This window comes from Diadema antillarum, unplaced genomic scaffold (genome assembly GCF_040938485.1).
Source record: "Diadema antillarum isolate AM-2024a unplaced genomic scaffold, OU_Dant_1.0 seq00000637_RagTag, whole genome shotgun sequence".
Taxonomy (NCBI): Eukaryota; Metazoa; Echinodermata; class Echinoidea; order Diadematoida; family Diadematidae; genus Diadema; species Diadema antillarum.
Window position 1 is genome coordinate 1,519,515 of NW_027271554.1, and position 26,304 is coordinate 1,545,818.

Consider the following 26,304-nt stretch of genomic DNA (forward strand, 5'->3'; position numbering starts at 1 on the left):
GAATAAAACTTTCGTTTGAAAGACCTGAAAAGAAAGAGTACCGCCTATTTCCAAAACCTAGCCCATAATAAAGGCGCGGCACGCGTGAATAGATGTTTCATGGCCACCGCCACCTCACCGCGAATACAATAAGAGTGCCTTATTTGCATAGATGAAAGCGCCTACCGAAAGACCGCCTCAAACAAAAGAAGGCCTTGACACCCAACCTTGGTCATGGTCTATTACATTCGAAAAACATGTGTCAGTATTTTGTTGGTCAAACTATGGAAATACATGAAAATATCCTGTCGAAACAAGAATATCGGTCTGTAAACACTCGTAAAATAATTGGGAATGAGTGTTTTGAACTGGCAGTACTTCAATTGCGAATGTCAACCTTACCTTTTCCCTGTTATATTGTACCTTTTCTGCCAGCAGATTCAAACGCGTTAATAATTGTGACAGACTATAATTATCATGCAGTTGATTTTAGTCAGTAAATCTAAGTTTCATCAAATATGTCAACGAACTAAACATTGTAATAAAATGAATTTCAATAAACCATTACCATGTCGATTTAAAAGACACATGTACATATATATATATATATATATATATATATATATATACACTCATATATACAGAGTGGGAAAAGATAAAGGCATTCATGGACGTATAGATAACTCAACGTACATGTTTCACGTATATACAGTATATACACATTCGTTGAACTACGTTCGTGAATGCCCTTTTATCTTCTCACCCTGGATGAATAATGAAGTAGCTACATGTACACTTGTTCTGTACAAGGCGCCTTCTCTTTCTCGCTCTGTCTCTCTCATTTCATATATATATATATATATATATATATATGTACATATATAAAGATAAGTAACAAAATACAATGAATAATACAATAAAATAAAATGAATTTTGTTATTGTTCTCTCAGTATCAACACTTGAGAAAGGGCGGCGAGACGCTCGAAAATTTGTGTGAAGAAATAAACCGTTGGTGAATACAGCATGAATTTTGTTACAGCTTTGTTACTTATCTTTTTATCTTGCCAACACGTGGGCTACCTTATCAACATATATATATATATATATATATTCATATTTTTAATACACATATGTGTATCTTTATAATATATATAATTTTGCCTTATTCTGTTCAAATGTATGCAAATTGGTTGTTTTTTTGCGCGCTTTTGTGTTTACGTCCCAAGCCCTTGAAAAAGACTGGTAACTCCGTCGAAAGCTTGGGAGAGTAAAAGGCTATTAGTGAACATTACTGCAACGTCTGCGAGCAGTCTTTCCCGTCACACATACACATAAATATAATTCAGCACCCACAACGTAGGAGGCCAAGCCCGCTTCACCTTATATGTTGTATATATATGATTATATATAATGAAACGTTTAGTCCGCGTGTTGGTACCAGTAGGTATAGAAAAGATGAAAAAGTAGAGTGGTAATGCATTTTGACAGTCTTCATCTTCATCATCATTTTTTCTGTCTACATGTATATAGAAATATATATATATATATATATATATATATATATATATATATATATATACCAAAATATATGTATCTTACATACAATTATAAATTCAGCAATGTTATAACGACTGCGCTTGATAACCTAAGACGGCGCTTCTTCTCTGTCATAATAGTATAGGACAAAATATGTACCATGTAAAGCAGAACATAAAAATGCTTCTCCTTCATGCTTCAGTCAGATTTTTTTTTTTATCCCGTTTTGCAAAGCTTCTTCAGCATACATAATACCGTGTTGTTGTAGCCTATAAGAAAAGCAATCAGCTTTTGTGAGAAAAAGGAAAGAAAGAACACAGACAAGTTTCAAACGTAAAACTTGCCATTCATCTCTCTCATCTTGACCACACAGTGGTATAAACACGAACTAAAGATTTGCCACGCAAACGCTAAGAGGACGCTAATCAGGCAGATCATTATGTTCTGAACATGCGCGACACAGCCAACAGCCATTGTCCAACACGGGAGGCTGCGCCGTCTTGATGTTAGCGTCGCCGATCTGATAGTTAGGGCATTTTAGAAAATTTCTGGACCATCTGTGAAAAAATTGCTTACCAATAGCTTTCTTTACCATTGTGTTCATAAAGGTGTCTACTAACACCTCTCAATTAGTTCCAACCCAAATCCTTGTGGAAAATTCTTGGGAGCCAATCAAAGTTGAGCATACAGAGGGGGGCGGGGCAAAAATGGAAAAAAATGTTTTTTTCCAATATAAGGGTGTGAGATGTCTAAATAAGGGTTTCTGGGGGTGCTGAATCGATTCCAACCATTAGTTTTGAGTAAAAACAACTATTTGACCGTAAAATAGGCCACGCCTCCTTTTTACCCCGCCAAAATACGTAAATATCGGTATTTTTACGTATCTCATTGGATTTATACAGTGGGTTTTTAGGGTGCACTGAAAACATTTGTGTACGATTGGAAGTAGTCGTTCCCATTTCTCTTATTTCTATTACACCACATACTATCCTATTATTGTTGTACATACTTATTAAATGTTTGATTCTCAATTAGTTATTAACCCAAGTCCTTGTGGAAATTTCTGGGGAGCAAGTTAAACTTAGGCAACAAGGGGGGGGGGGGTCAAAAATGGAAAAATATTTTTTTTCCAGTATTAGCATGTGATAATTATGTCCAACTTGGGGTATCCGGGGTGCTGAATTGATTCCAACCATTAGATTTGAGCAAAAACTTGTACCTGACCATAAAATAGGCCACGCCTCCTTTTTTGCACCGCCAAAATATGTTAATATTGGTATTTTTATATGTATCTCATTGGGTTTATATAATGGGTTTTACCATTTTGCGGGTTGCACTGAAAACATGGGAAGTAGTCGTTCCCATTTTCTTATATCCATTACACCAAATTATCACTGCAGCTGTACATACTGGGACTGTTTGATTCTCATTCCTTTCCCTTTGTGCCTGTCCATGATCAGCAGTCCGCTGATTGTCCATTCCATTTGTCGAATTTCTGGGATTCCTTCAAGATATCTTGCATTACGAATCTAAGAACAGTATGGAAGCAGATGTAATAACGGCACCTGGCCATGGCGTCAGGTGTTTCATCTGTGATGGTCCAGAAACTGAAGTGAAGAAGTTATCAAAAGTTACTAGAAAGGGCTACCCACTGATGTTATCATATTCTGAGTGCGTGGACGATGCTTCGCTTAGCAGGAGACTGAATGAAGACTGGAACAATGGAGACGACCCAAAATTGAGATACCATATGGATTGCAAAACCGAGTTGTTCAATCATGTCAAAAGTGCATCCACTGCAACTGCTGAGGGTAAGTTTCTCCATTCATCAGATGTACTACTTGCATATATTTCGTTAATTATCTGTCAGACGTTTTAATGCTTAAAAAAATGAAAAAAGTGACCAAAACTACCTTTCTACACAATGCGTTCCCCAGGACAAGATGAGAAGAACCAATGGAATGACAGGATGAAAAGACGCCGGGTACTCTCTGGGTCAGGCACTTCAATTGCCGGTAGCTCCAAGTCCGAAACCCCAGCAGCACACCTTGTGTACCGTGAAGTTTGTATACTCTGTAACCAAGGCATCAATGTTGGAGCATTGGCCAGAAACCCTGGTAGGTTGCCTGTCATAAGTAGGGTCCTATAAAAGTTTCCATGAATATTTTGAGAAATCAATTTTTCTTGCTTCTTGCTGTAACAAAAGTATTCTAGTTCACTTGCGGACAAATTTGGTCAGGCTCGTTATAGTTATGATTAGGGTTAGGGTAAGAATTAGGATTAGGGTAAATGTTAGGGTTATGATTAGGGCTAGGGTTAGGGCAAATAGAAGTAGCTCAAGTTCAAGTCGCAGAAATGGTTGAACTAGAATATTATCGCCTTTTAATTTACTACCACTCAAAGTCGAATCATTTACTATCACTTACCTGATCCTATATATGTGGCTACTAGTATTGTGAAACCTTCCTATTCTTCCAGAAAGAGCCCGGAAGTTGTATCGTGCACCTGACAATCGCTACATGGATCGATTAAAAAGGAGCCTCATGGAGACAGCACTGAGCCGAGGAGATGCCTGGGGAAATGAAGTCGCTGGTCGCCTGTCTGGGATCATAGATTTGGTTGCAGAAGAAGCACTGTACCATCTTAAGTGCAGGACCCTCTTCGAGCACCCAGTTCAAAAGTCTAAGGTAAAGACTGTTAAACAAATTAATGACCCCTTTGGATCTCCGATTTCTTTAAAGATCAATGGTCAATTACTCCACTGAGAGCAATGTTAGGGGTATAAACAATAAATTGCAGTCATTTTAATTCAAAATTTTATCGTTTTCCTCAGGTCGGACGGCCTCTTGACGAAGAGAGACAATTGCTGTTTGACAAACTGTGTGAATGGATGGATGAAGGAGTGGAACACGGTGTGACAACTCTCTCAGATATCCACATGAAGATGGTAGAGCTTGATCCAACCGAGGACAAAAGTCTGGCATATGGCCGACGATATCTGAAAACAAAGCTTCAGGAAGAGTACAAGGAGTCTCTCTACTTCACGTCGGAAGAGAGAAGAGAGGACATTGTGTGCATGAAAGACATGACAAATGCAATCCTTCGAGACTACCGTCAACATGTCATCAACCCTTTGCACACCCTTGACAATGCTAAACTGAAAGAGCTCACGATTTCAGCTGCCATTAAACTGATCTGTGGAGACATGGCAAGAGTTCCATTTGCCCGAAAGCAATATCCTTCAGTGGAAAGCATGACCAACACAGAGAGCCAGCTAGCTCTAATTCCTGACAGCCTACAGCAGTTACTGAAGCCGATCGTAAGAACTGATGAAAAGGTGGCAGTCTGGGGGCAAAACCTGCTGAAAGCATACCGCCCTCGGTCAGGAGTGATGCCCTTTCACCTTGGACTCACGGTTCAGCTAGACCACAAGTTTGGGTCTAAGTGGTTGATTGAACGTTGTCATCGCCTGGGATACTGCGAGTCGTATGCTGAGCTCCATCACTACAAGTATTGTTACTTGAGTGTGAAACATGAACTTGGTAGCATGAATCAGGATACCAACATCACAGATGACGATGAAGCAGGTGACGTGGAGATGGAGGAAACCGAAATAGACGCAGTTCTATCCTCAGAAGACCAGGGGGAGAGTAGTGATGAAAAGATGGATGAGGATCCCCAAACATCTGCACATTTTGTTCCAGAGGAGAGCACAGTTCATCAATTTGTTGGTGATAATATAGATCTGAACATTGTGTCACTGAATGGGAACACATCATTCCATGCCATGGGCATGGTCAAGGCAACTTGTCCAGCTCCGCGGGAAAGACCAGATGAGCTTCTCGCGACTATCCCAAGAAGGAATATAACCACTCAGGAGAAAGCAGCCATTCTCAAAGCAACAGAGGTGAAAATTCTGCCCTTTACTCCAAAAAAGAAAATAGGGTTGGCAGATGTTCAGTTTGTTCCCGTAGCAGATCTCGGCCAAGACCCTCCAACCTTGCTGCCAGGAGACATCGCTTGGGCGGCAGGATGGGCTATTAAGAATCACAACCCTGCGTTTGAACATTCAAACTGGAATGGCTTCATGAAGTCAATCCACCGACCTGGATGCAAGGAGAAGTCACTCATTGAGTTTCTTCCAATCGTCGAGGGTGACCCGAATGACTATAGCACCATCTACACTACTCTAATGGAGTGCCTACGTATTGGTCAGTCTCCTGCTGTCATCACGTTCGATCTGCCAATATGGTTGAAAGCAACTCAGATAGTCCTTCAGTCAGAGCTGCCCATCATCACAAGGTTAGGCGGGTTTCACCTCCTGAGAAGCTTCCTGGGGTCCATCGGGGCAATCATGGCAGACTCAGGGCTGCACGAGTTGATACAGCTGGTTTACCCTGGCAGCAGCACTGCAGAACACATCCTATCAGGTGGTGCTTATGCTAAGTCCATCCGGTTTCACCTTCTTGCATCTGCTGCAATTACAAAGTTTGTGCTGAGAGAAGTTGTTTTCAGCGAGCAGGAGTTCAAAGACATGGAGGACTTTATCAAGCATGCAAAAGATGACAAAACAGGTAATTGCAATCTTTCCGATCTGTAAATCTGTAACTGTCTCTGAATATTCATATTGTCAAGCTGAATGATCTTTATTATTATTAACAACGTAAAACGGTCATTCCCCAACAGGTACAACACACCCACCAAGGATTGTCACTCTGTTCAAGGAGAGGATGGAAGAGAGGTTGAAGACATTGGCTGAAGGAGGAAGGACACCTGCACTCTGGGTCTGGTACCATCGCAGAATCGACCTCGTCAAGATGTTTATCAGGTGTGAGCGTATCCCGGATCACGCAGGTCACCTCAGCTGCATCGTTGCAATGCTCAACACCTTCGCAGCAGCCGGCCACCATCAGTACGCCAAGGGAGCAAGGCTGTATGTACAGCTAATGCACCAGCGACAGGACAGTCCAGTGTTCCAGGAAACTCTTGCCAAATTCACCGTGTATGGAAACCATGCAGTCAGGTTCTCAGACCATGAGTGGTCAGGTACATGGACTGACATCACGATAGAAACCACACTCATGCGTGAGGCCAAGTCCTCAGGTGGTCTAAACAGAGGACGCTTCCGGAATGAATCTGCTCACAGGTGTTGGGTTCAGACGCTAAACCACTTCTCATGCATTCACCAGGAACTTGAACAAGGTATGAACAAGCGTGGCGTACCTGACCACACAGACGTTACAAGAGCTCAGATGAAGAATGACGAAGATGCTGTCGACGCCATTGTCGAATGGTTGGAGGAGGTCAACCCCTTCGATGCAACACGGGACAAGAAGACCCTAGTATCCTTTTCAACAGGATTCAGTAGCACTCCAGAGGACCCAGTCAACGCTGATCAGGCAGAGGAGGTTGGCAGAGCCATGCAGGCCAAAATGAATGGACGAACGGTTCTTGATTCAATGGAAACTAAGCACAAGGTGAAGTCATTAGAGAGCCTCAGAAGTGGACCTACAGTCAATGGAAAGAAGCTGGTTATTGACTCACTCAAGCTCTTCAACCGTCTAATCATCATCAGTGAGCGTGAAGTCAAGACCAAAGATGCTCTGCGATTTGAGTTGACGCCAACACCAATGTCTCTATTTGACAAAGACCAGAAGTTGCGAAAGCCAGTCAAGGCTGCCCTGGGAAGATTTCTGAAGGCATTTGTGGAACCCGTTGAACAAACCCCCTGCAAGAGTCTGGTGATTGATGGTGGGTGGCTCCTGCACAACGTCAAGTGGGAGGCTAACCTCACCTGGAAGGGCATTGCTGAGAGCTACCTCCAGTTTGTGAAGTCCATGGGGAGTCAGTTTCTCCAAATCACTGTGGTCTTTGATGGATACGGCAGTTCCACTAAGGACCATGATCACCTGCGACGAACAAAGAATGCATGCTGCGACATTCTGATTCGCCCAGACATCAAAAGCCTCGTTCCAAGAGAAAAGTTTCTCGACAACAAGAGCAACAAGGCCCAGCTCATTCTCCTGCTCGCAGAGACATTCAGTAGAAATGGGATCAGTGTACAGCAATGCCATGATGATGCAGACACTGCTATAGTTCGGGCAGCTCTAGATGAGTCAAAAGATTCTCCTGTTGAGGTGAGGGCTGAGGACACCGACATCATGGTTTTGCTGATTCATCATGCTTCAGACCATCCCATCTTCCTCACAACAGCCAAAGAAACATCTTATGATGTCACAAAGATCAGGGAGGCCCTGCCAGAGAGATACCGGAGGTATTTGATCTTCTTGCACAGCTTCTCCGGCTGCGATACAGTGTCAGCGATTTCTGGGTTCAGCAAATCAACTTTGGTGAACAAGCTCTGCGAGACTGACAAGGCGGAAAGGGCCATGGATGTGTTTCTGGACATCCGAGCTAAGAAAGATGATATCATCAAAGCCGGCTGTGAATTATTCAAGCTCATGTTCCATGGAAAACCGCCCAAAGACTTGGGGGACTTGAGATTTGACATCTTCAGCAAGCGGGCTGCTGCTGGGAGCATCAAACCTGAGAAACTGCCCCCGACAACAGAAGCTGCAGCGCAGCATTCTCTACGAGCTTATCTCCAAACCAGAGATTGGCTACGTTTGCAAACTCCATCATTGGATGTCTTGGAGTACGGATGGAAGCTCGGTGACCAAGGATACGCACCGGTCCCTTCAACAGACCCCATAGCACCGGACTATCTTCTGAAGTTTGTCAGCTGCAACTGTGAGGGGGACTGTAGGACGCTTAGGTGCTGTTGTAAAAAGCAAGGAGTCAAGTGTATTTCTGCTTGCGGCAAATGTCATGGTAACTCTTGCCTGAACATCAACCAAACAGCTGATGAGAGCAACGAGGGAGCTGTCGGGGAGTAGGGTAATGTAACAATGTTTTGATATCGAGATACATTTCTGTTGTTGCAGTAATGTTGCAGTGTTTTGCACAATGTTTTTAGAGTGGGTATAGCTCAAATTCAATGATAGAACTTAACTCAGCATTCTGAAAAAAAATACTCACTGTATAAGCCCACTGAGATACGTATAAACTACCAATGACACATGATTCGGCTGGTACAAAAAGTAGGCGTGGCCTATTTAAATGATCAGGTAATAGTTTTTTACTCAAAACTAATGTTTCGAATCCATTCAGCACCCAAGAAACCCCTAATTAGTCATCTCACACGCTAGTACTGGAAAAATAATTTTCCCATTGTTTGCCCCCCCCCCCCTTTGTTGCCTAGGTTTAACTGGCTCCCCAGTTGTTGTTTTTTGTCCACAAGGATGTTGGTTCGAATTTATTGAGAATCAAACATTTAATAAGTATGTACAGCAGTGATAGGATTAGATTTGGTGTATCGCACACAAATGTTTTCAGTGCACCCTAAAAACCCACTATATAAACCCAATGAGATACGTAAAAATACTAATATATACCTATTTTGGCGTGGCTAAAAAAGGAGGCGTGGCCTATTTTACGGTCAAATAGTTGTATTTACTCAAAACTAATGATTGGAATCGATTCAGCACCCCCAGAAACCCCTAGTTAGACATCTCACAACCTTGTATTGGAAAAAACAATTTTTTTCCATTTTTGCCACGCCCCCCTACGGATGCCCAACTTTGATTGGCTCCCAAGAATTTTCCACAAGGATTTGGGTTGGAACTAATTGAGAGGTGTTAGTAGACACCTTTATGAACACAATGGTAAAGAAAGCTATTGGTAAGCAATTTTTTCACAGATGGTCCAGAAATTTTCTAAAATGCCCTAACTATGAAGAACTCGCTGTTACCACAGATCAGAATTGAAGATCGCGGGTAGTAGAATACCCATTTCCATGAATTTTGGATACTAGAGGTATTCACATGTGCATAAAAAAATCACACTATCGATCGAGATAAATGATGATCACTGGCAATTTCCCCCTTCTTATGTAAGTCAATGTGATCAGTTCGGGTGATAGAATAGCAGGATTAAAACTATCAACGTTCGATACCTTCGCCAATCACGTATAAGCAAAGGTTATTATAGCTCTAGAATAAAACTTTCGTTTGAAAGACCTGAAAAGAAAGAGTGTCGCCTATTTCCAAAACCTAGCCCATAATAAAGGCGCGGCACGCGTGAATAGATGTTTCATGGCCACCGCCACCTCACCGCGAATACAATAAGAGTGCCTTATTTGCATAGATGAAAGCGCCTACCGAAAGACCGCCTCAAACAAAAGAAGGCCTTGATATCCAACCTTGGTCATGGTTTGTTACATTCGAAAAACATGTGTCAGTATTTTGTTGGTCAAACTATGGAAATATATGAACATATCCCGTCGAAACAAGAATATCGGTCTGTAAACACTCGTAAAATAATGGGGAATGAGTGTTTTGAACTGGCAACACCTCAATTGCGAATGTCAACCTTACCTTTTCCCTGTCATATTGTACCTTTTCTGCCAGCAGAATCAAACACGTGAATGATTGTGACAGACTATATTATCGCGCAATTGATTGTGGGCTGTAAATCTAGGTTTCATCAAGTATGTCAACGAACTAAATATTGAAAAGAAATTAAATATTCATTTCAATAAAGCATTGTCATGTCGATTTAAAAGATATACATACATACATAATATGCAGAGTGGAAATAGATAAAGGCATTCATGGACGTATAGATAATTCAACGTACATGTTCCACGTATACACACATTCGTTGAACTACGTTCGTGAATGCCCTTATCTTCTCACCCTGGATGAATAATGAAGTAGCTACATTTACACTTGTTCTGTACAAGGTCGAGGCGCCTTCTCTTCCTCGCTCTCTCTCTCTCTCTTATATGTATAATATATATATATATATATATATATATATATATATATAACAGCAACAAATAGTTTCTTCTCGGAGTCCTAAGAAAGTATAGATTCACTACAGTAGGTCAATATAAACTCCGTTGGAGACGTAAAGTGTCAAATCTATTGACTTGACAAAGCCCTATGGGCGAAAATGCGTCAAATTTACGTCTCCAACGGAGTTTATATTGACCTACTGTTGTGAATATATATATATATATATATATATATATATATATATATATGTATATATATATATATATATATATATATATATATATATATATATATACCTTTATATACGATTTTGCCTTATTCTGTTCAAATGTATGCAAATTGGTTGCTTTTCTGCTTTTGTGTTTACGTTCCAAGCCCTTGAAAAAGACTGGTAACTCGGTCGAAAGCTTGGGAGAGTAAAAGGCTATTAGTGAACATTACTGCAACATCTGCGAGCAGTCTTTCCCGTCACACCTACGCATGAATATAATGCAGCACCCACAACGTAGGAGGCCAAGCCGCTTCACCTTGTATGCTATATATATATAGATTATGATTATGTATTATGAAACTCATAGTCCGCGTGTTGGTACCAGTAAAGAAAAGATAAACAAGTAGAGTGGTAATGCATTTTGACAGTCCAACAGTGCTATTTATTAGCACATTTGGACTTTCAAAAATTCATTACCATTCTACTTCTTCATCTTTTCTACCGACATGTATATAGAAGTATATATATATATATACATATATATATATATATATATATATATATATATATATATTGACAGTAATGTTATAACGACTGCGCTTGATAACCTAAGACGGCGCTTCTTCTCTGTCATAATAGTATAGGACAAAATATGTACCATGTAAAGCAGAACATAAAATGCTTCTCCTTCATGCTGCAGTCAGATTTTTTTGTTTATTCCGCTTTGCAAAGCTTCTTCAGGATACATAATACCGTGTTGTTGTAGCCTATAAGAAAAGCAATCAGCTTTTGCGAGAAAAAGGAAAGAAAGAACACAAACAAGTTTCAATCATAAAACTTGCCATTCATCTCTCTCATCTTGACCACACAGTGGTATAAACACGAACTAAAGATTTGCCTCGCAAACGCTAAGAGGATGCTAATCAGGCAGATCATTATGTTCTGAACATGCGCGACACAGCCAACAGCCATGATCATTGTCCAACACGGGAATCTGCGCCGTCTTGATGTTAGCGTCGCCGATCTGAAGAACTCGCTGTTACCACAGATCAGAATTGAAGATCGCGGGTAGTACAATACCCATTTCCGTGAATTTTGGATACTAGAGGTATTCAAATGTTCTTTAAAAAAAAATCAAACTATCATTTTTTAGCTCTGTATTATTCAATTTTTCAAAACAGATTCAAATTCTGTCCATTCCAGTTGCATTACTCCTGTCTCGATACCGGTGGGACGTGGCTGTCGTGATGGGTCCGTACATGTATTTCCATAACCATCCTCCATCATGTCTATAGCAACGTGGATTGACTGTATGCATTGTGCCAACTATTTTCGTGTACATTTTTCAAGAAGTGATAATGTCAGTAATGCATCTAATTGTTATCAAAAAAAGAAAATCAACAAGCTGTATACAGGTACTTGAAATACGTGGGGTACCTTGTATGAAGAATGTGGTAATGACAGGGTGTTGAAGGAAGGCCTCTGATTTCGACGGACTGTGAGAAAAAATTGAAAATGATTATCATTAGCGCAGATAGGGTCTTTACCAAGAAAGAAGAGTCAATCAGAGCAACGTACAGAACAGAAACCAAGAATTCAAGAGACCTCCCCTGATGGTAGCATAAGTTGTGAAGATTTTGCATGTTCAAAGGAAGCTTTTGTTCATGAATAAACGCAGTATAAGCATATACAAACTTCGCCTTTTGTGAGAGTTCTTTCGGTCGACTTTCAAATGCAGTGAGCATCGCGGAGCTGCAAGAAAACGATACATGTTTTATGAAGACTAGAAGAGCCCTATGATAGTTATAGTCGAAGCCTGTGAATGAAACTTGTATACTAGCGTGACACCTACGCTTTATTGAACATGGTTTGAGTTTTTAGGTCAGTAAAACACGTTTCCAAATTAATCTTTGACAGGAATTACTTCGACTCCCTTTGCCTATAGCATATTTTGCTTCATTTCTGTGCACAACAAAATATGAGTTTCAGTACCACCTGTGTTCTGCATTCATTCCTTGAAACCCTTCAGTTTGTAGCGAAATGAAGCATCATCCTATATGCATCCTACAGCATACGAGTGATTGCATGGGTGTATACGAAACTACAAACGTGAAAAACAGCTCATTCTGTATTTGGCGTGTACATGCATTCATTTATTATGTATAATTATTATCTTCATTGAGCGTATCTAATTGAACTCATGAACCAGACGGCGAAAACTTCCCCCTTCCTTTGCAGCGATAGTGATTACTATTGACATTGAGATTATCGTAACTTCACAGTCAATTATGCCTAATGTGAATAACAAGTCAACGATCAGAAATGAAGAAGTTGAGGGGCAAGATATAAAGAGAGAGTGAGGGAGAGAGAAAGAGAGGGGGAGACAGAGCACATACTTTGATTTATGCAAAGGCACGATCAGTGATCGAAATCATAAAAATTGATAAAGAAAAGTATGAATAATGAAGCTAGCATTCTACGCTACACCGGGACGACTGAACTTCGACAGTATAGAGTGTAAATACTGTTTCTGCTAGAGAAAAAGATGACACTCTGAGTTACAAGACGTGTAGTGAACAGAATTAGCAGCAATAACAAAAGCGCCTCAGATCTTCCGACAGAAGATAGCTGTATTGACTATACTGCTGAATAACGTAAACTAATCAGGAGCGATTAGCGAGTAAGGAGACGTAATTTCAAAAGAGAGATAATGACATCAAAAAAGCCCACATTAGCAGAGTTTCTAAAGGTTGTCTTTATGTTTGTAGTTTCTTTTCGTTGTTTGTTTGTTTGATTGATTGACATCTTGTTTCTTTGCTTGATATTTTGTTGCCCCGGCGGCTCAATCCCACTTACCAGCATTGCCTTCTTCTTTATAGCTGCTACACGGGTACGATGATTTTTGAAGTCCTTTGATTCTCTCTTTCTATCATTTTGCATCATGGTAATTTTGTTGGAAAGATTTTAGTTTTTACTGCACCTCAAATGTTTTCCCTCATGTTTTTTTTTTTTACCTCAAATAACGTGATCATACTAATCATATAATGTTTAACAATTTTATATATATTTTCTTTTTTTTTCAAAACATAAGGATGCGTGCTTGACTTGATCATATTCTTTGATGTGTGGATGCATGACTTTCGCGACGGATGAGTGCTAGACTTTACATTCTGATTTTGCAGTTTTCTCCGATATTACTAAGGTTGTGAGACGTTAGCGGTTAAAATGTCGGGAAATGAATCTGCCGTCATGCGAAGGTCCAGCATCAAAACACTTTTCCGAAGTGAAGTACAATTTCTGGGATACCTCTAATATCGCTGATATTCTGTTTGTAAGTGTTACCCAACACCCAATGTACCGATCACGTCAAAAAGCAAAGTAATAGATTTTTTCACATGGTCATAATATTGGTGCGATACGAAAATGAAACTCACTAAGCTCCAAAATAATTTCAGTAAACAATGATATTGTTACCGATCAAAATCTTTTGAAATATTCAGAAATACGCAAACCAAAAATCACTCTCTCCCTTTCTTTGCGCCTCCCCCCCCCCCCCCCCCCCCCCGAATCACCGCACTGCAGTGCACACAAATGAACTATCAGTAACCTTTGTTTATTTCATATGGATGTGTAGTTCTTGGTCTGTGTGCCATTATGTCCTTCATTTTGAAATAGACTAATTAGTTTGAGAATTTCATATTCCTACAAAACGATGTTCGCATACAGTTCGCGGGAATATTAGACCTAGATGAGGGTCTGATTGCTCTTCAAAATCTGGTGAACGTTTCAGAATGAGGATTATGTAGATATGTGTAGTGCTATATTTTCAAATTCCACTTTGTTCCACGTATCTGGTTTCAACCAGCGCTAGGCGCAACAAGCACGTGGCTTCAACTGCAGGTTTCAGCGGCTGTCCTCGTGGTGCTGTGAGTAAATCGCTTGTTGTGAGCCAAACACGCGTCGTTGTTATGAAGTTACTAAGGTTACACTTTAGTCATGCCGCGATCGCTTTGGTGGTGGGTAGCTACGCAAAACAAGGAGCTGACCATTGATCGATTACTCGTAGACTTTTGATGAAATAATAAGGAAGGCATGCGCCGCATTGTCAATAAGATATTTTTTGGTCCGACAGTGTAGCACATTGTTCAAGGCATCCTCGGATTATCTCCGCCTGTGACCATGGGCTCGCACGCGAACGAGCCCCTCACCGACAAAGGACTGCCGATTTCAATAGGGCACGCTCGCCCCTCACACTAACAAAAGAGGGATTACTGTTGGCACTTCCTGCTCAAATGGATAAAAGAGTGGAAAGACTCTCCTCCAAGACCCGGGACAATTACCTTTACTCTCAAAGAGGAACCGGGACTAAATAACCAAAGTTTGGGAATGAACTACTCGGTCAAAAAAGTAAATTGCATGGGCAAAACAAACTGCGAATATCTTTGAAAGTATACGACTCTAGTTGACAAATGTGGTATCATTCGAAAGAAAAAATGTATATCTAAAACTTTGTCACAGAGTCAAACACACGTTCTATTGAAGAAAATTCACAATTAATTCTTCCTTTTCATGCTACCCAAAATTTCTTGATAATTTTTTTATGATATGATTTCTTTCAGCAATATTTCAAATTAGGATAAATATTACTGCAAACTGACGACATGGCACGAAAGAATTACCATTTCTCCACATTTTTTGTGCAGACAACATTTCAAAACAAGAAGTAATTACAGAGATATGACAGTTTGAAATTACCCTGTCTATCCAGATTCGGAGCTTCCGAGCACTGGCTAAAAATCTCTGGCACGTTAGGGGTTTTGGGCCTGGCACATTAAGAGTTAATCAGGACTCACACAAATGGGGGCACAGCTTTGACAATGAAAAGTCACAACATTTTTATCACAACTGAACAAGATATATATGGGAGATGCTTTAGGTTTTTTTTTCATCAATTTTTATCACAACTGAACAAGATATATATGGGAGATGCTTCAGGTTTTTTTTTTCATCAATTTTTTTTTTTCAAACTGTACAGAAATCCATACTTACTTGAGGTAGCCAGCGTCGTGATACAGCCGCAAGCATTGCACTGAATCTCCACATTCTTGGAGGAAAGGAGTTTGATGAGAACGGGGAGGGCGCCGCACTTCACAATCAAACTCTTGTTGGACTCTGGTCAGTTTGCAAAGGGCACGAAAGGAGAGGGTGGCAGACAGTGGAGAAAACAATTTAGAATGCAAAGACAAACATTTGAAAGTACAATGGACTCCCGTTATATCAAAGTCCTCGCGACCAGCAGTTTTCTTTCGTTATATCCATATTCTGTTATGACTGAACAAATAAACGATGAAAGAATATAGAGCGGATTATATTGCGGTCTGAATTTTTACTTTGTTGTAACCGGAATTCCGTCATAACCGTGTTCGTTGTAACTGGAGTGCACAGTAATACCCAATGAAATTATTGCCTTGCATCGGTAAAAGAAATGAACTCAAATTACGGGAACAACAACTGTAAAGCAAGAAATTTTTGCAGAATGAAATTTTTGTGAATTGCCACTGGCATTCAAGGCATATAGTGTACACAAGAACTTTTGCGTGCATTTGTATTTCATGAATCTTAGTTGGCTCTCGCAAAATTCACAAAATTAGAATGCACACAAAAATGTTCTGATTTTACAGTATCATACAGAAGTCAGTAGATCATTTAAAATGGCATCTAGTGAAAACCTCGAGGTTATAAGATTTGATCGCTATTAAATGTATGAATCCTTGTTTGCTCTGTACAACAAATGAACACATGGATAGTCTGTTGTATCTTGCATGAAATGCATTGTATTAGATATAATATATGTATTTTCATGATCAGATCACACACACACACTCAAACAATTTTTTTAATATACAATGTATATGCTTGCATATATGTTTCTCAAATCATGCTATATTCATTTGCATGATTTATATGTGTCTCTGTTTTATTTCTATCACCGTATTTACCTATTGATATATATGTTTCTCTCTTCAGAATCTATGAAAAATGAGGCAATCTATCTACTGTAAAACACAATATATTCCTGGCATGAAATTTTCGCGAATTGGAGCCTACGGCCTTTTTCACGGCATGAAATTTTTGCGAGTTGCCTCTAACAGTCAAGGAGTACTAACTATACACAGCCCTGTCACTGTAAAAGCGCAACAGCTCCGCAAGGCGTCTGGTTGGGCTAAGTGTAGACGACAGCTTTCACGTGCATTTTAATTTCGCGAATCTTGGCTCTCACGAAATTCACGAAATTCAATTGCACGCGTATATTTTGCTCTCGCGAAATTCACGAAATTAAAATGCACGCGAATATTCCTCGTTTTATAGTATCTTTCTGTCTCTCACCATGGCCACACAGGGCAAAGTTACTGAGAGCGAGAGATGCAGCCTTCTGCGTCTCCACGTCATGTGACTCCATGAGGACCAGGATCGGCTCCATAACCTTTGTCGTGATCGGCTGCATCACTGACGAATAGAAATGACAAAAGAAAGGCAACAAGTTGTCTTGGTAATATACTATAACAACACTGCTATACACCATGTCTACAGAATATGATTTGAATTGAATTGAATTGAATATGATTAACAAACATACAATAACTTGTCAGCTGTACTGAAATATCCATTGTAGCAACAACAAAAGAAAAAGCGGCTGAATAACAGCTTTAAATACTGTAAAAAAAAAAGCTGCTGAATAACAGCTTATACAGTACTGTAAACGTCAATATTTTCGCGCGATTAATTTTTCGCGCTGAGATGAGCGGCTCGAAAACGTATTCGCGGGTTCTTAAATTCGCGCTCCGCAGCAGGTTACTTTACTGTAGTACACATTAACTGCTTTCATCCAAAGCCTCTGCTACATAGCTTGCTATGCCAGCGTACGACAAGCGACGTAGCGAGCGGCTCGAATGCGAGTACAAGCACTCAAATACGTAGTACAGCTGTGACTCTAGTACCGTAGTCACGGGGGACTGTAGCATCGATGCGTGCGGTGCACACATGCATGCTACAGTACACAGCAATCTAGGGTATCGTCTCCTCGCACAGTACTAGTAGCGTAAACATGCCTGTACATTGTACTACGTAGCAGTATCATCGATGAAGCGCACACAATTCATCCCGTTCAAAATGTGCGTAGAAAATTGTGAAGATATATTCGCGCGTTTTTGAATTCGCGCTAGCCGAGCGTAGCGCGAAATCCGCGAAAATTAATGTACCGCGAAAATTTCCACGTTTACAGTACACTGTATTGATTCCAAGTGCCAATGCCTGGCATACATGGGTAGTTAATCCTCTTTTCTAAATTATGCATCTAAATCTTATTGGTCCACATGATCCAGAATACAGGTGAAAAAAACACACACAAACACATACACACACATATCAAAAGACTAGTGTACATGGTTATGTAAGACTCACATCTCTCACTGATCTCCGCAAGACAGAGGGCAGCAGACCGTTGCAGGTCGGCATTCTCCGAGTACGTCAGCGTGCACAGCGCCTCCAGCCTCTCTTCCGATATCGTCGGCTTTTCCTCGCATTCTGCGGGTCGACAGATTAATCGGTCACAGCGTGAAATAAACCCCAACAAAATAAACCAGGCTTTGGAAGCATGAGGCATGCCACTGTGAAATGGCTGAGATTAAATGCTTTGCACGATTGAACTCTTTGAACTCTTAATCATGTATAATTAGTGCACCAGACTTTAAATACGATCAAACAGCAACAGGAATGAGAAATGACTCGTAATTGGTCGTCCATAAAGTCTGGGGAGGAGATTACAGGTGTAGCTAAAATAATATGTGAGGTCAAGGAACTAACCTCATACTCTACAAGTCACAGAACAAATGGGTTGTAATGTAAAAAAGAAAAAAGAAAAAAAAAGATAGATAGAAAAAAGGTCACCAGGCTTTGGAAATGTGAGGCATGCCACTGAGAAATGAAAGAGATTATGCCTCACACAATTACCCACATACAAATGTATACATACTTGAAGAACTGTGTATTAATATTGCACTAGCCCTTTTTTCAACAGTAACAGGAATGCAGAAAAAGGTCTTGTGATTGGTCATCCCTGAAATCGGGAGTGGTGGTTGGATGTGGGTTCACGCCATAGTGTTGTGCAACCAAGGTACCATCTCACATCTGGTCCTCCTTCTCCTCCTCTTCCTCCTCCTCCTCTTCCTTCTCCTCCTCTTCCTCTTCCTTTTCCTCCTCCCCTCCTCTTTCTCCTCCTTCTCCACTTCCTCCTCCTCCTCCTCTTCTTCCTCCTCCTCTTCCTCTTCCTCCTCCACTTCCTCCTCATCTTCTTCTTCATCCTCCAATTCCACATTAATATTCTCCTTTACCTCACTCCTTACACACTTTCCCATCCCCCCCCCCCATCTTAAAGGGGCATTCCAGACGATTTTCATAATTTCACATCAAGTAGTGCGTAAATCGACAGCTCCATGTATAGATTTGTGGAATTTATTGTGGTCCTAGAGTAGAGAAACCAATACTCTGAAAAATCTTGAACAAATTACACTGAACAGTGCTGATGACATAGGAGCCTCGCATATTTCAGAAATGTAGCAGTGTAACTCCGTTATAATACTGCTTGCTTAACAAGTTCACTTGTGTATAATCTACGCATGCCTTCTTCCTTTGTTCTGCTTCCTTGAGACCCAACTCGTGCATTCTTATGGTGAGGCTGCCATGTCATCATCCTTGTTCATTGCAATTTGTTGTGAATTTTAAAAACATTCTTATTCCTAATCTCATTTATCAATCACTGTAATTCTGAAACTCTGTACTTAGTTCAACTAATTTAGAGTTGTTCAAATGTAAAAGTCTAAAAATCATCCAGAGGTCTCCTTTAATCATAATCAATATACAGTGTACGCAGCATCATGACCAATGAAGAGCAACCATGCTTTCAAGGTCATCACAAATAAGGTCCTCCTCCCATAGAAACGTGATGTCACTAACCTCTGTTCAGGTAATTCAACAGGTCCTTGACAGCCTCCCTCTCCGTATCCAGGAGGAGGGGCTCATAGAGGTCGTCGTCATAGTGACGGTAGGCGCTGTAGCATCCACAGCAGCAGCACAAGGAGAGCAGGTAGTCCAAACAGTTCTCCATCTCGTCCGATGGCTGGTTACCACGGCGATGATGCCTTCCCCGGCAATGAGAAAATCTGGAACACCAAAGGACAAACCTCTTTCATATATGCATTCATATCCCACACATAATTTCTGAAATAAAGGCTATTTCATAATTACTCAAAGGTTTGCTATCTAGAGGACTGCCAAGGTTAGCAATAACTGATGCATAACATGCATCACAATAGATGAAGGACTTGAATTAGGTGATTAAAAAAAGTTGTCACTAAATCATCAGGATGGAACTTCAGCAAGTCATAACACTCTTAAATGATTATTGTTGACACTGTTTCCTAGAAGCACATACTGTACATAGCACACAAACAAATTCAAATTAAAGGGATGGTATAGTTTTGGTAAAGACGGAGATACCAATTTCAACTTTCTGTGAGATAATGGACCTATGACATATTGAAGAGCATACAATTCTGAGAGGAATTCATATTTGATGAAAATCGGTTTTGAAATGGCTGAGACATCCCAAAACAAAGTAAAACAAAGTGATCCTAATAAAACGCAGGTCCTACCTTTTATTAGGATTGCGTTGTTTGGGATATCTCAGCCATTTCAAAAACCAATTTTCATCAAATAAACTTTGAATTCCTCCTAGAATTGTATGCTCTTTCATATTTCATAAAAGGTTTAAACATCTGGAAACCTGAAGCTCTATTTCAACCCTAAAATTATATCATCCCTTTAACCTTTTCATCATAAGCACCACAACATGAGCCGAAAGTTAAGCCTGATGTCTACAGAGTATTTAGAACCAAATGTCAGTACTGTACAAACTAATCCTTTTCTCTTGTTATCATAGCCAGGGTCACAGTGACCATGACATTTAAGGCCCCTTTGTTCCTACACTACAGCCACACAACAATGGACACATACATTGTATATGTTTCAATATATCAAGGAGGTACTAGGCAAGGTTATATGAAATACCATGGCATATTTAATAATAGTTCTCTGGTAAACATTGGAATAACAGCTCTCCTGATATGCACAAAGAATAAAGTACAATATCAGGGTGAGCACTACATAACTTCTTTTTTTTTTACTGCTTGCTCAGTAAGGCAGGCAGATTTTCAAATTGTTGCAGGACACATGTGCAAACATGAATTTTACTAGCCTGACAAGGAAGTCCAAAAATATAAGAAAATGACAAATAGAAAATTATTTGTATACCACACGTGGACGCACACACACGTACCACACATGGACGTGTGTACAATGTACATCCCTGCAATGTCTTATTTGTTTGATCATGGACCTGTTTAGACAGAGCTCCACACATGTACATCTCTTCCTCTTTCATCTATAAGAACCAAAAGATACCAATTCTCTTTCATACCTTCTAAAGAATCAAGACCCATAATATCCATAAACAGGCTTTTAGACCAATCAACAGAGATCAACAGACCATTCTGGCTATTTCAAGTTCTGTGTGTTACTATACATGCAGTGACTGGCTGCAAAATTTTTCTTCAAATGGCATGACAATGGGGGAGGGGCAGGACCTTGATATTATACCTGGCTACAAACCTTTCTGAGGGTTTTTTTTTTTGTGTGTGTGTGTGTATTGCTTTCTGGTGTTTTTGTTTGTTTTCGTGTGTGCATAGGTAACAATGAGGGTCAATCTGCATGCTCCAGTTCAACTCACTCCAGTTCCACAACTTATACCACTGTAACACCTCTCAATGATACATGTGTCGACAATTTCACAATTTCATAGCCATTAGCTAAATGACCGTTTTGTCCTTTGTTAGACACAGCGCATGACCAATTGAAATGAACTCCAGTCTAGTGGACATCAATAGCCAGGAATGCATTGTAAGTTGTCTGGTTGACCTGACGACAGACAAAACATGCATCGCACACAACGGTCATTGCTGTTTACATTTTCCTTTGTTACCCGGGGTGAACCCACCATTATAGACTTCTATCTTTTCTTTCCTATTTTGAGGAGCAGCACCTCACTCTTGAACGGTCTTTTGGAGATTTTGACTTTGAATGCATTGCCCTCTTGACCGGCAATCAATGGCCATTCTAACCATCTAACCACCTGATATTCTCGGATATATGTATACATCAAAAGTTATAATGGCAGCCAAAATATGTAAAGAATATATGATATATGAGTTGGTATTTTAAAAAAGAAAAGGGCTCTAAAAAGGGCTCATAGATATCATATGGACCACAATTTTAATGTTTTAAAAGTCAGTCATTCCATAAACCACCATATTCAGTCCACTTTTAGCAAGCTAGTTTTTTGCATGAAGGTGTTTCCCTTCCGTTCCCGAATCCATTTTTAGCCCATATTTCCATACTGTAAAACGTGATATATTCGCAGCATGAATTTTTCGCGAATTGGAGCCGACGGCCTTTTTTGCTGCATGAAATTTACGCGAACTGCCACTGGCATTCAATGCATATAGTGCAGACAAGAACTTTCGCGTGCATTTTAATTTCGCGAATCTTGGCGCTTGTGAAATACGCGAAATTAAAATGCACGCAAAATTCCTCGTTTAACAATATTCCAACCTGCTCTGCTCATATCTCTTCTCCATGCCATGCATTCCCTCCCCTCCAATTCTCATCCCTCTTCCTCCCCTTCTTCCCAACCCCCTCCCATTCTCTTACCCCTTCTCTATTTCCTCCTCCCTACTCTCTATCCCCTACCCCCCTACTAAAATACCTCTTTTCCTTCTTCTTTCCCCAATATTCTCTCCATCCCTTGATGCCTACTCTCCCTCTTCTCCTTCTTTTGAATATACAACATCCAAACTAGAGAAGCACTCTGAGAGCGCAGACCTCCGCCGAGCATACAGCTCATTTCCACCACTGATCTTGTTCTTCCATAGAGATATCAGTGATTTCCACCAATACACACTTATAGCATTGTGTGCTGAAAGTCACCCGATTTCCCAATATAGAAGCCTTTGTTAGGTCATAAACCCTCAGCTGCACGTGCACCTCACCCTAGCAGACACTAGAGCACGCACTTTAGAGCACGCACTTTAGTGCGCGCATGCAAACCTCAAGTACGCGCATTCTGAACTCCCAAGTTCATTGACCCTACCTGCCAAAATATCACACATCCTTCATAAATTCCCAAAAAATTCTCAGATCACTACCAAAATTTGTTCATCTGTTACTTGTGTCATTCTCAACCTTTCCTGCAAGTTTCATCCAAATCTGTTACCTACTTTTTGAGTTATTTTGCACATGGACAAACTAAAGTCTACAGTTCGACCTCGATTATCCGGCCTCCTTTTATCCGGAAATCTCTATTATCCGGACGCGTTCACGCAGTGAAGGACTCTCTTTTCATTCAAAAATTGAGAAAAAAAAAACAGTGACTTTAACATCTTTTCATGGATCTGTTTCACTAATTTCATAAGATGTGTATGATAGGTTTCTCAATATCTAATGAGGTAAAACATGTATGATTTTCACATAAAGATATACTTTATTTTTGTGAAGAAGGGACTACAATTTTGCGCAGGTTAGCATAGATTACACCACCGTTGCGGGTTACGCTACCTGCCTAGCTGCCAGTGCACTGGGACGGCAGCTTGGACGGCAGCTATGATTATACTTAGTACATGAACAGTGTGTCTCCCATATCCGGCCAATTCGCTTATCCGGATGAGCGCCGGTCCCGACATGGCCGGATAATCGAAGTCGAACTGTAATTTAAACAAACGGTAACGAAAACATAACCTCCTCCCTTGACGGAGGTAATAAAAATGATGAGATTCCATGCAGTAAAAACTAAAGGATTCTGTAATTTGGATCTGATATTTGAGAAAACCTCATATCATACAATTGTGTACTGTTAAAACTTTATCACTGATCTCTGTGTATTAGCACACACAAAGAATCTTTAATAACTAGAATCAAATGTTACCAATGTGCATAACGCTTGGATGCAATAATTCGCTGATGACCAATTCTATTCTAGCAGGGCTGCGCTTCTTGTGGTTTTCAAATGTAGTATGTACCTCGGCGGGCAGCAAATGAACATCGATTCAATTAGGCCAACCTTCTCTCTTCAAGCTACCGGGCCTTTAAAGGGATAGTGCAGTTTTGGTTCAGATGGGGCTTCTAGTTTCAAACGTCTTTTGATGATAATTCTTTGAGACACCGGTAGCGAAAAACCTCTTATGAAATGCTAAAGAGCATCAATTCTAAGAGGAATTCCAAGTTTAGTTGATGAAAATTGCCTTTGAAATGGCTGAGATATCCAAAATGAAGTGATCCTAATAAAAGGTGATATTCAACTTTTATTTGGTACCTGGTATGTAGAGCATGTTTTGTTTTACTTTGTCCTTGGATAACTCGGCAATTTTAAAACCTATTTTCATCAAGTCAACTTTGAATTCCTCTTGGAATTGTACGCTTTGTAACATTTCATCAAGTGGTTTCTATAGGTATCCCACAAAAAGTTACAAGCTGAATCCTCACCTCAACCAGTACTATAACATCCCTTTAAAGTCATGGAAATACAGCAGGTCATCCTCTGACCTGCTTCCACACATCTCACCTCTATCTTTTGCCACCTCCACCTCAATCTTTGCAATCAGTGCCATGGGTACATCAAGGCAGAAAGGGGACACACTTTGTAGAAGTGGAAACCTTAGCCTTTGCACCAGGCTTTCATGCACAAACTTTGAGCGTGTTTCTACTGAGAGCACCTCGCATCACCTCGCATTACTTCGCATCACCGCGAATTTTGTCTCCCGCGTCACGTCGTATTTTACGACCACTCGAGCTGTTTCTACTGAGCGATAAAATATGCGGTGACGGAAGGTGACGCGCAAAATGCGGTGAATCCGGAAGTCACATATTTTCAGGTCACAGATCGGGTCACGCTGCCTCGACTGCCATTTTGTGGTAGACAACTGAATTTCGTTTACTTTTTCCATTCAAAATACTTCTCACCAAGATTTCCTGCCACTTGGTTATTAGGAATCGTCGCAGGTCTAGGGTCCAGTTAATGCTGTCTAACATTAGAGGCTCCAGCATACTAACGTTAGTATTCCAGCGAAAACAAATTAGGGAATCTACAACTTCAAGACGATACGATATTTTGGGAAAATGAACGCAGTGTAAAAATCAGAGTAATAATAAGTAGGCTGTTGGGCACACAAACAATAAACGATGAATGCACACATGTACCATCACCTCATGTATTTAGTAGGAGTTCGTACAAGGCATGATGTGTGCGAAACTACGGTCACTGTGCATGTACACAAGTGTCGGAGTGTGCGATGAACCGATTTGAAAAGGGCGGGCAAAAGCTCCTAATAATTCGAGACTTCCGGTACACCAAGAATTTTGCTACCCCGTGTGTTTCTACTGAGAATTGTCCCTCGCATCACCGCCCATCGACCACCTCAGAAGGTGGACGACGGAGCACCTCGCATCACCGCGCATCGGCCGGCCGCTACTCGATCTGTTTCTACTGAGGAAAAATTCGAGGTGTCATTACGTATCATCACGAATCACCTCCCATCGCCTGGCATCACCTCGAATTTTCATCGCTCAGTAAAAACACGCTCTTTGACCCGGGAGCAAAGTTTCAGCTTGCACAGAAAAGAATAATGGAAAGGTACACAAGGCATCATTAGTTTATTCTAGCAAAAATTCACACACTTTTGTCTTTAAATATGTGAGCTGTTCATCTAGATGTTTACTGTTCACATACATGTAAGACATCCTATTCAATACATTTTCAAACTTCTTTAAAAATCTATTCATCAATTATCCAAGGGCAAAGTCATTAATTCTTTCATACATTTTCACTGAGAACCTTTGTTTTCCTCAGCCTAGAACATGGAACTCTATGAATCAAAGCTGTGATTCTCAGCGATCAAACAATGGCTCCTCAGCTACTTTATCACAATTTAATAGCTTATCAATGTTAACTTTAAAGGGATGGTACAGTAGTGGTTGAGGTGAGGATTCAGCCAATACCTTTTGGCAAGATACCTAGAATTCACTTTACAAAATGTTACATAGGGTACGAATTCAGTTTACTTGATGAAAATCTGTTTTGAAATGGCTGAGACATTCATAGACATGTATTTAAAACTTGAATTGCTTTTGTTTTGGATATCTCAGTCATTTAACATCCAATTTTCATTTTTTTTTTTTAAATTGAATTTCTCTTCGAATTATTTGTTCTTTCACATTCCGGAAGAAATTTCTCATGATCTGAAATAATTATCATCAAAAGAGGTTGGAAACCTGAAAACCCAACTCAACCGAAACTGTACCATCCCTTTAAAATATCAAGCAAGGAACCCTTGTGTGAGTCAAAGATGTGATTCTCAGTGATCAAACAGTGGCCCCTTTGCTACTTTATCATGATGCATCAATGTTTAACTTTTAAGTAACAGGTGAAGCAGCCAGTGCATGAACTGTATCCACAAAATAAATGTTTGCAAATGTGAGCAAGTCTGCTAGGTAAGGTCTCAAGTTCAAGTATGAGAACTTTACTGTAAAACCAGAAATATCGCACCATGAAACTT

The 26,304-nt window shown here is 40.3% G+C and overlaps 1 protein-coding gene across 1 annotated transcript in view; it reads right to left on the reverse strand.

Annotated features, from left to right (window-relative positions):
* The window catches only part of LOC139736360 (uncharacterized), a 74,159-nt gene that overhangs the window by 43,622 nt on the left and 4,233 nt on the right, over nt 1–26,304 (reverse strand). The window contains exons 2-5 of the mRNA XM_071647115.1: nt 19,598–19,803; nt 18,047–18,169; nt 16,973–17,092; nt 15,635–15,757 (exon numbers count right to left, since the gene is read on the reverse strand). Of these exons, the coding sequence (XP_071503216.1) occupies nt 15,635–15,757; nt 16,973–17,092; nt 18,047–18,169; nt 19,598–19,748 (517 nt within the window). The 5' untranslated portion in view covers nt 19,749–19,803. The remainder of the gene's footprint in view (nt 1–15,634; nt 15,758–16,972; nt 17,093–18,046; nt 18,170–19,597; nt 19,804–26,304) is intronic.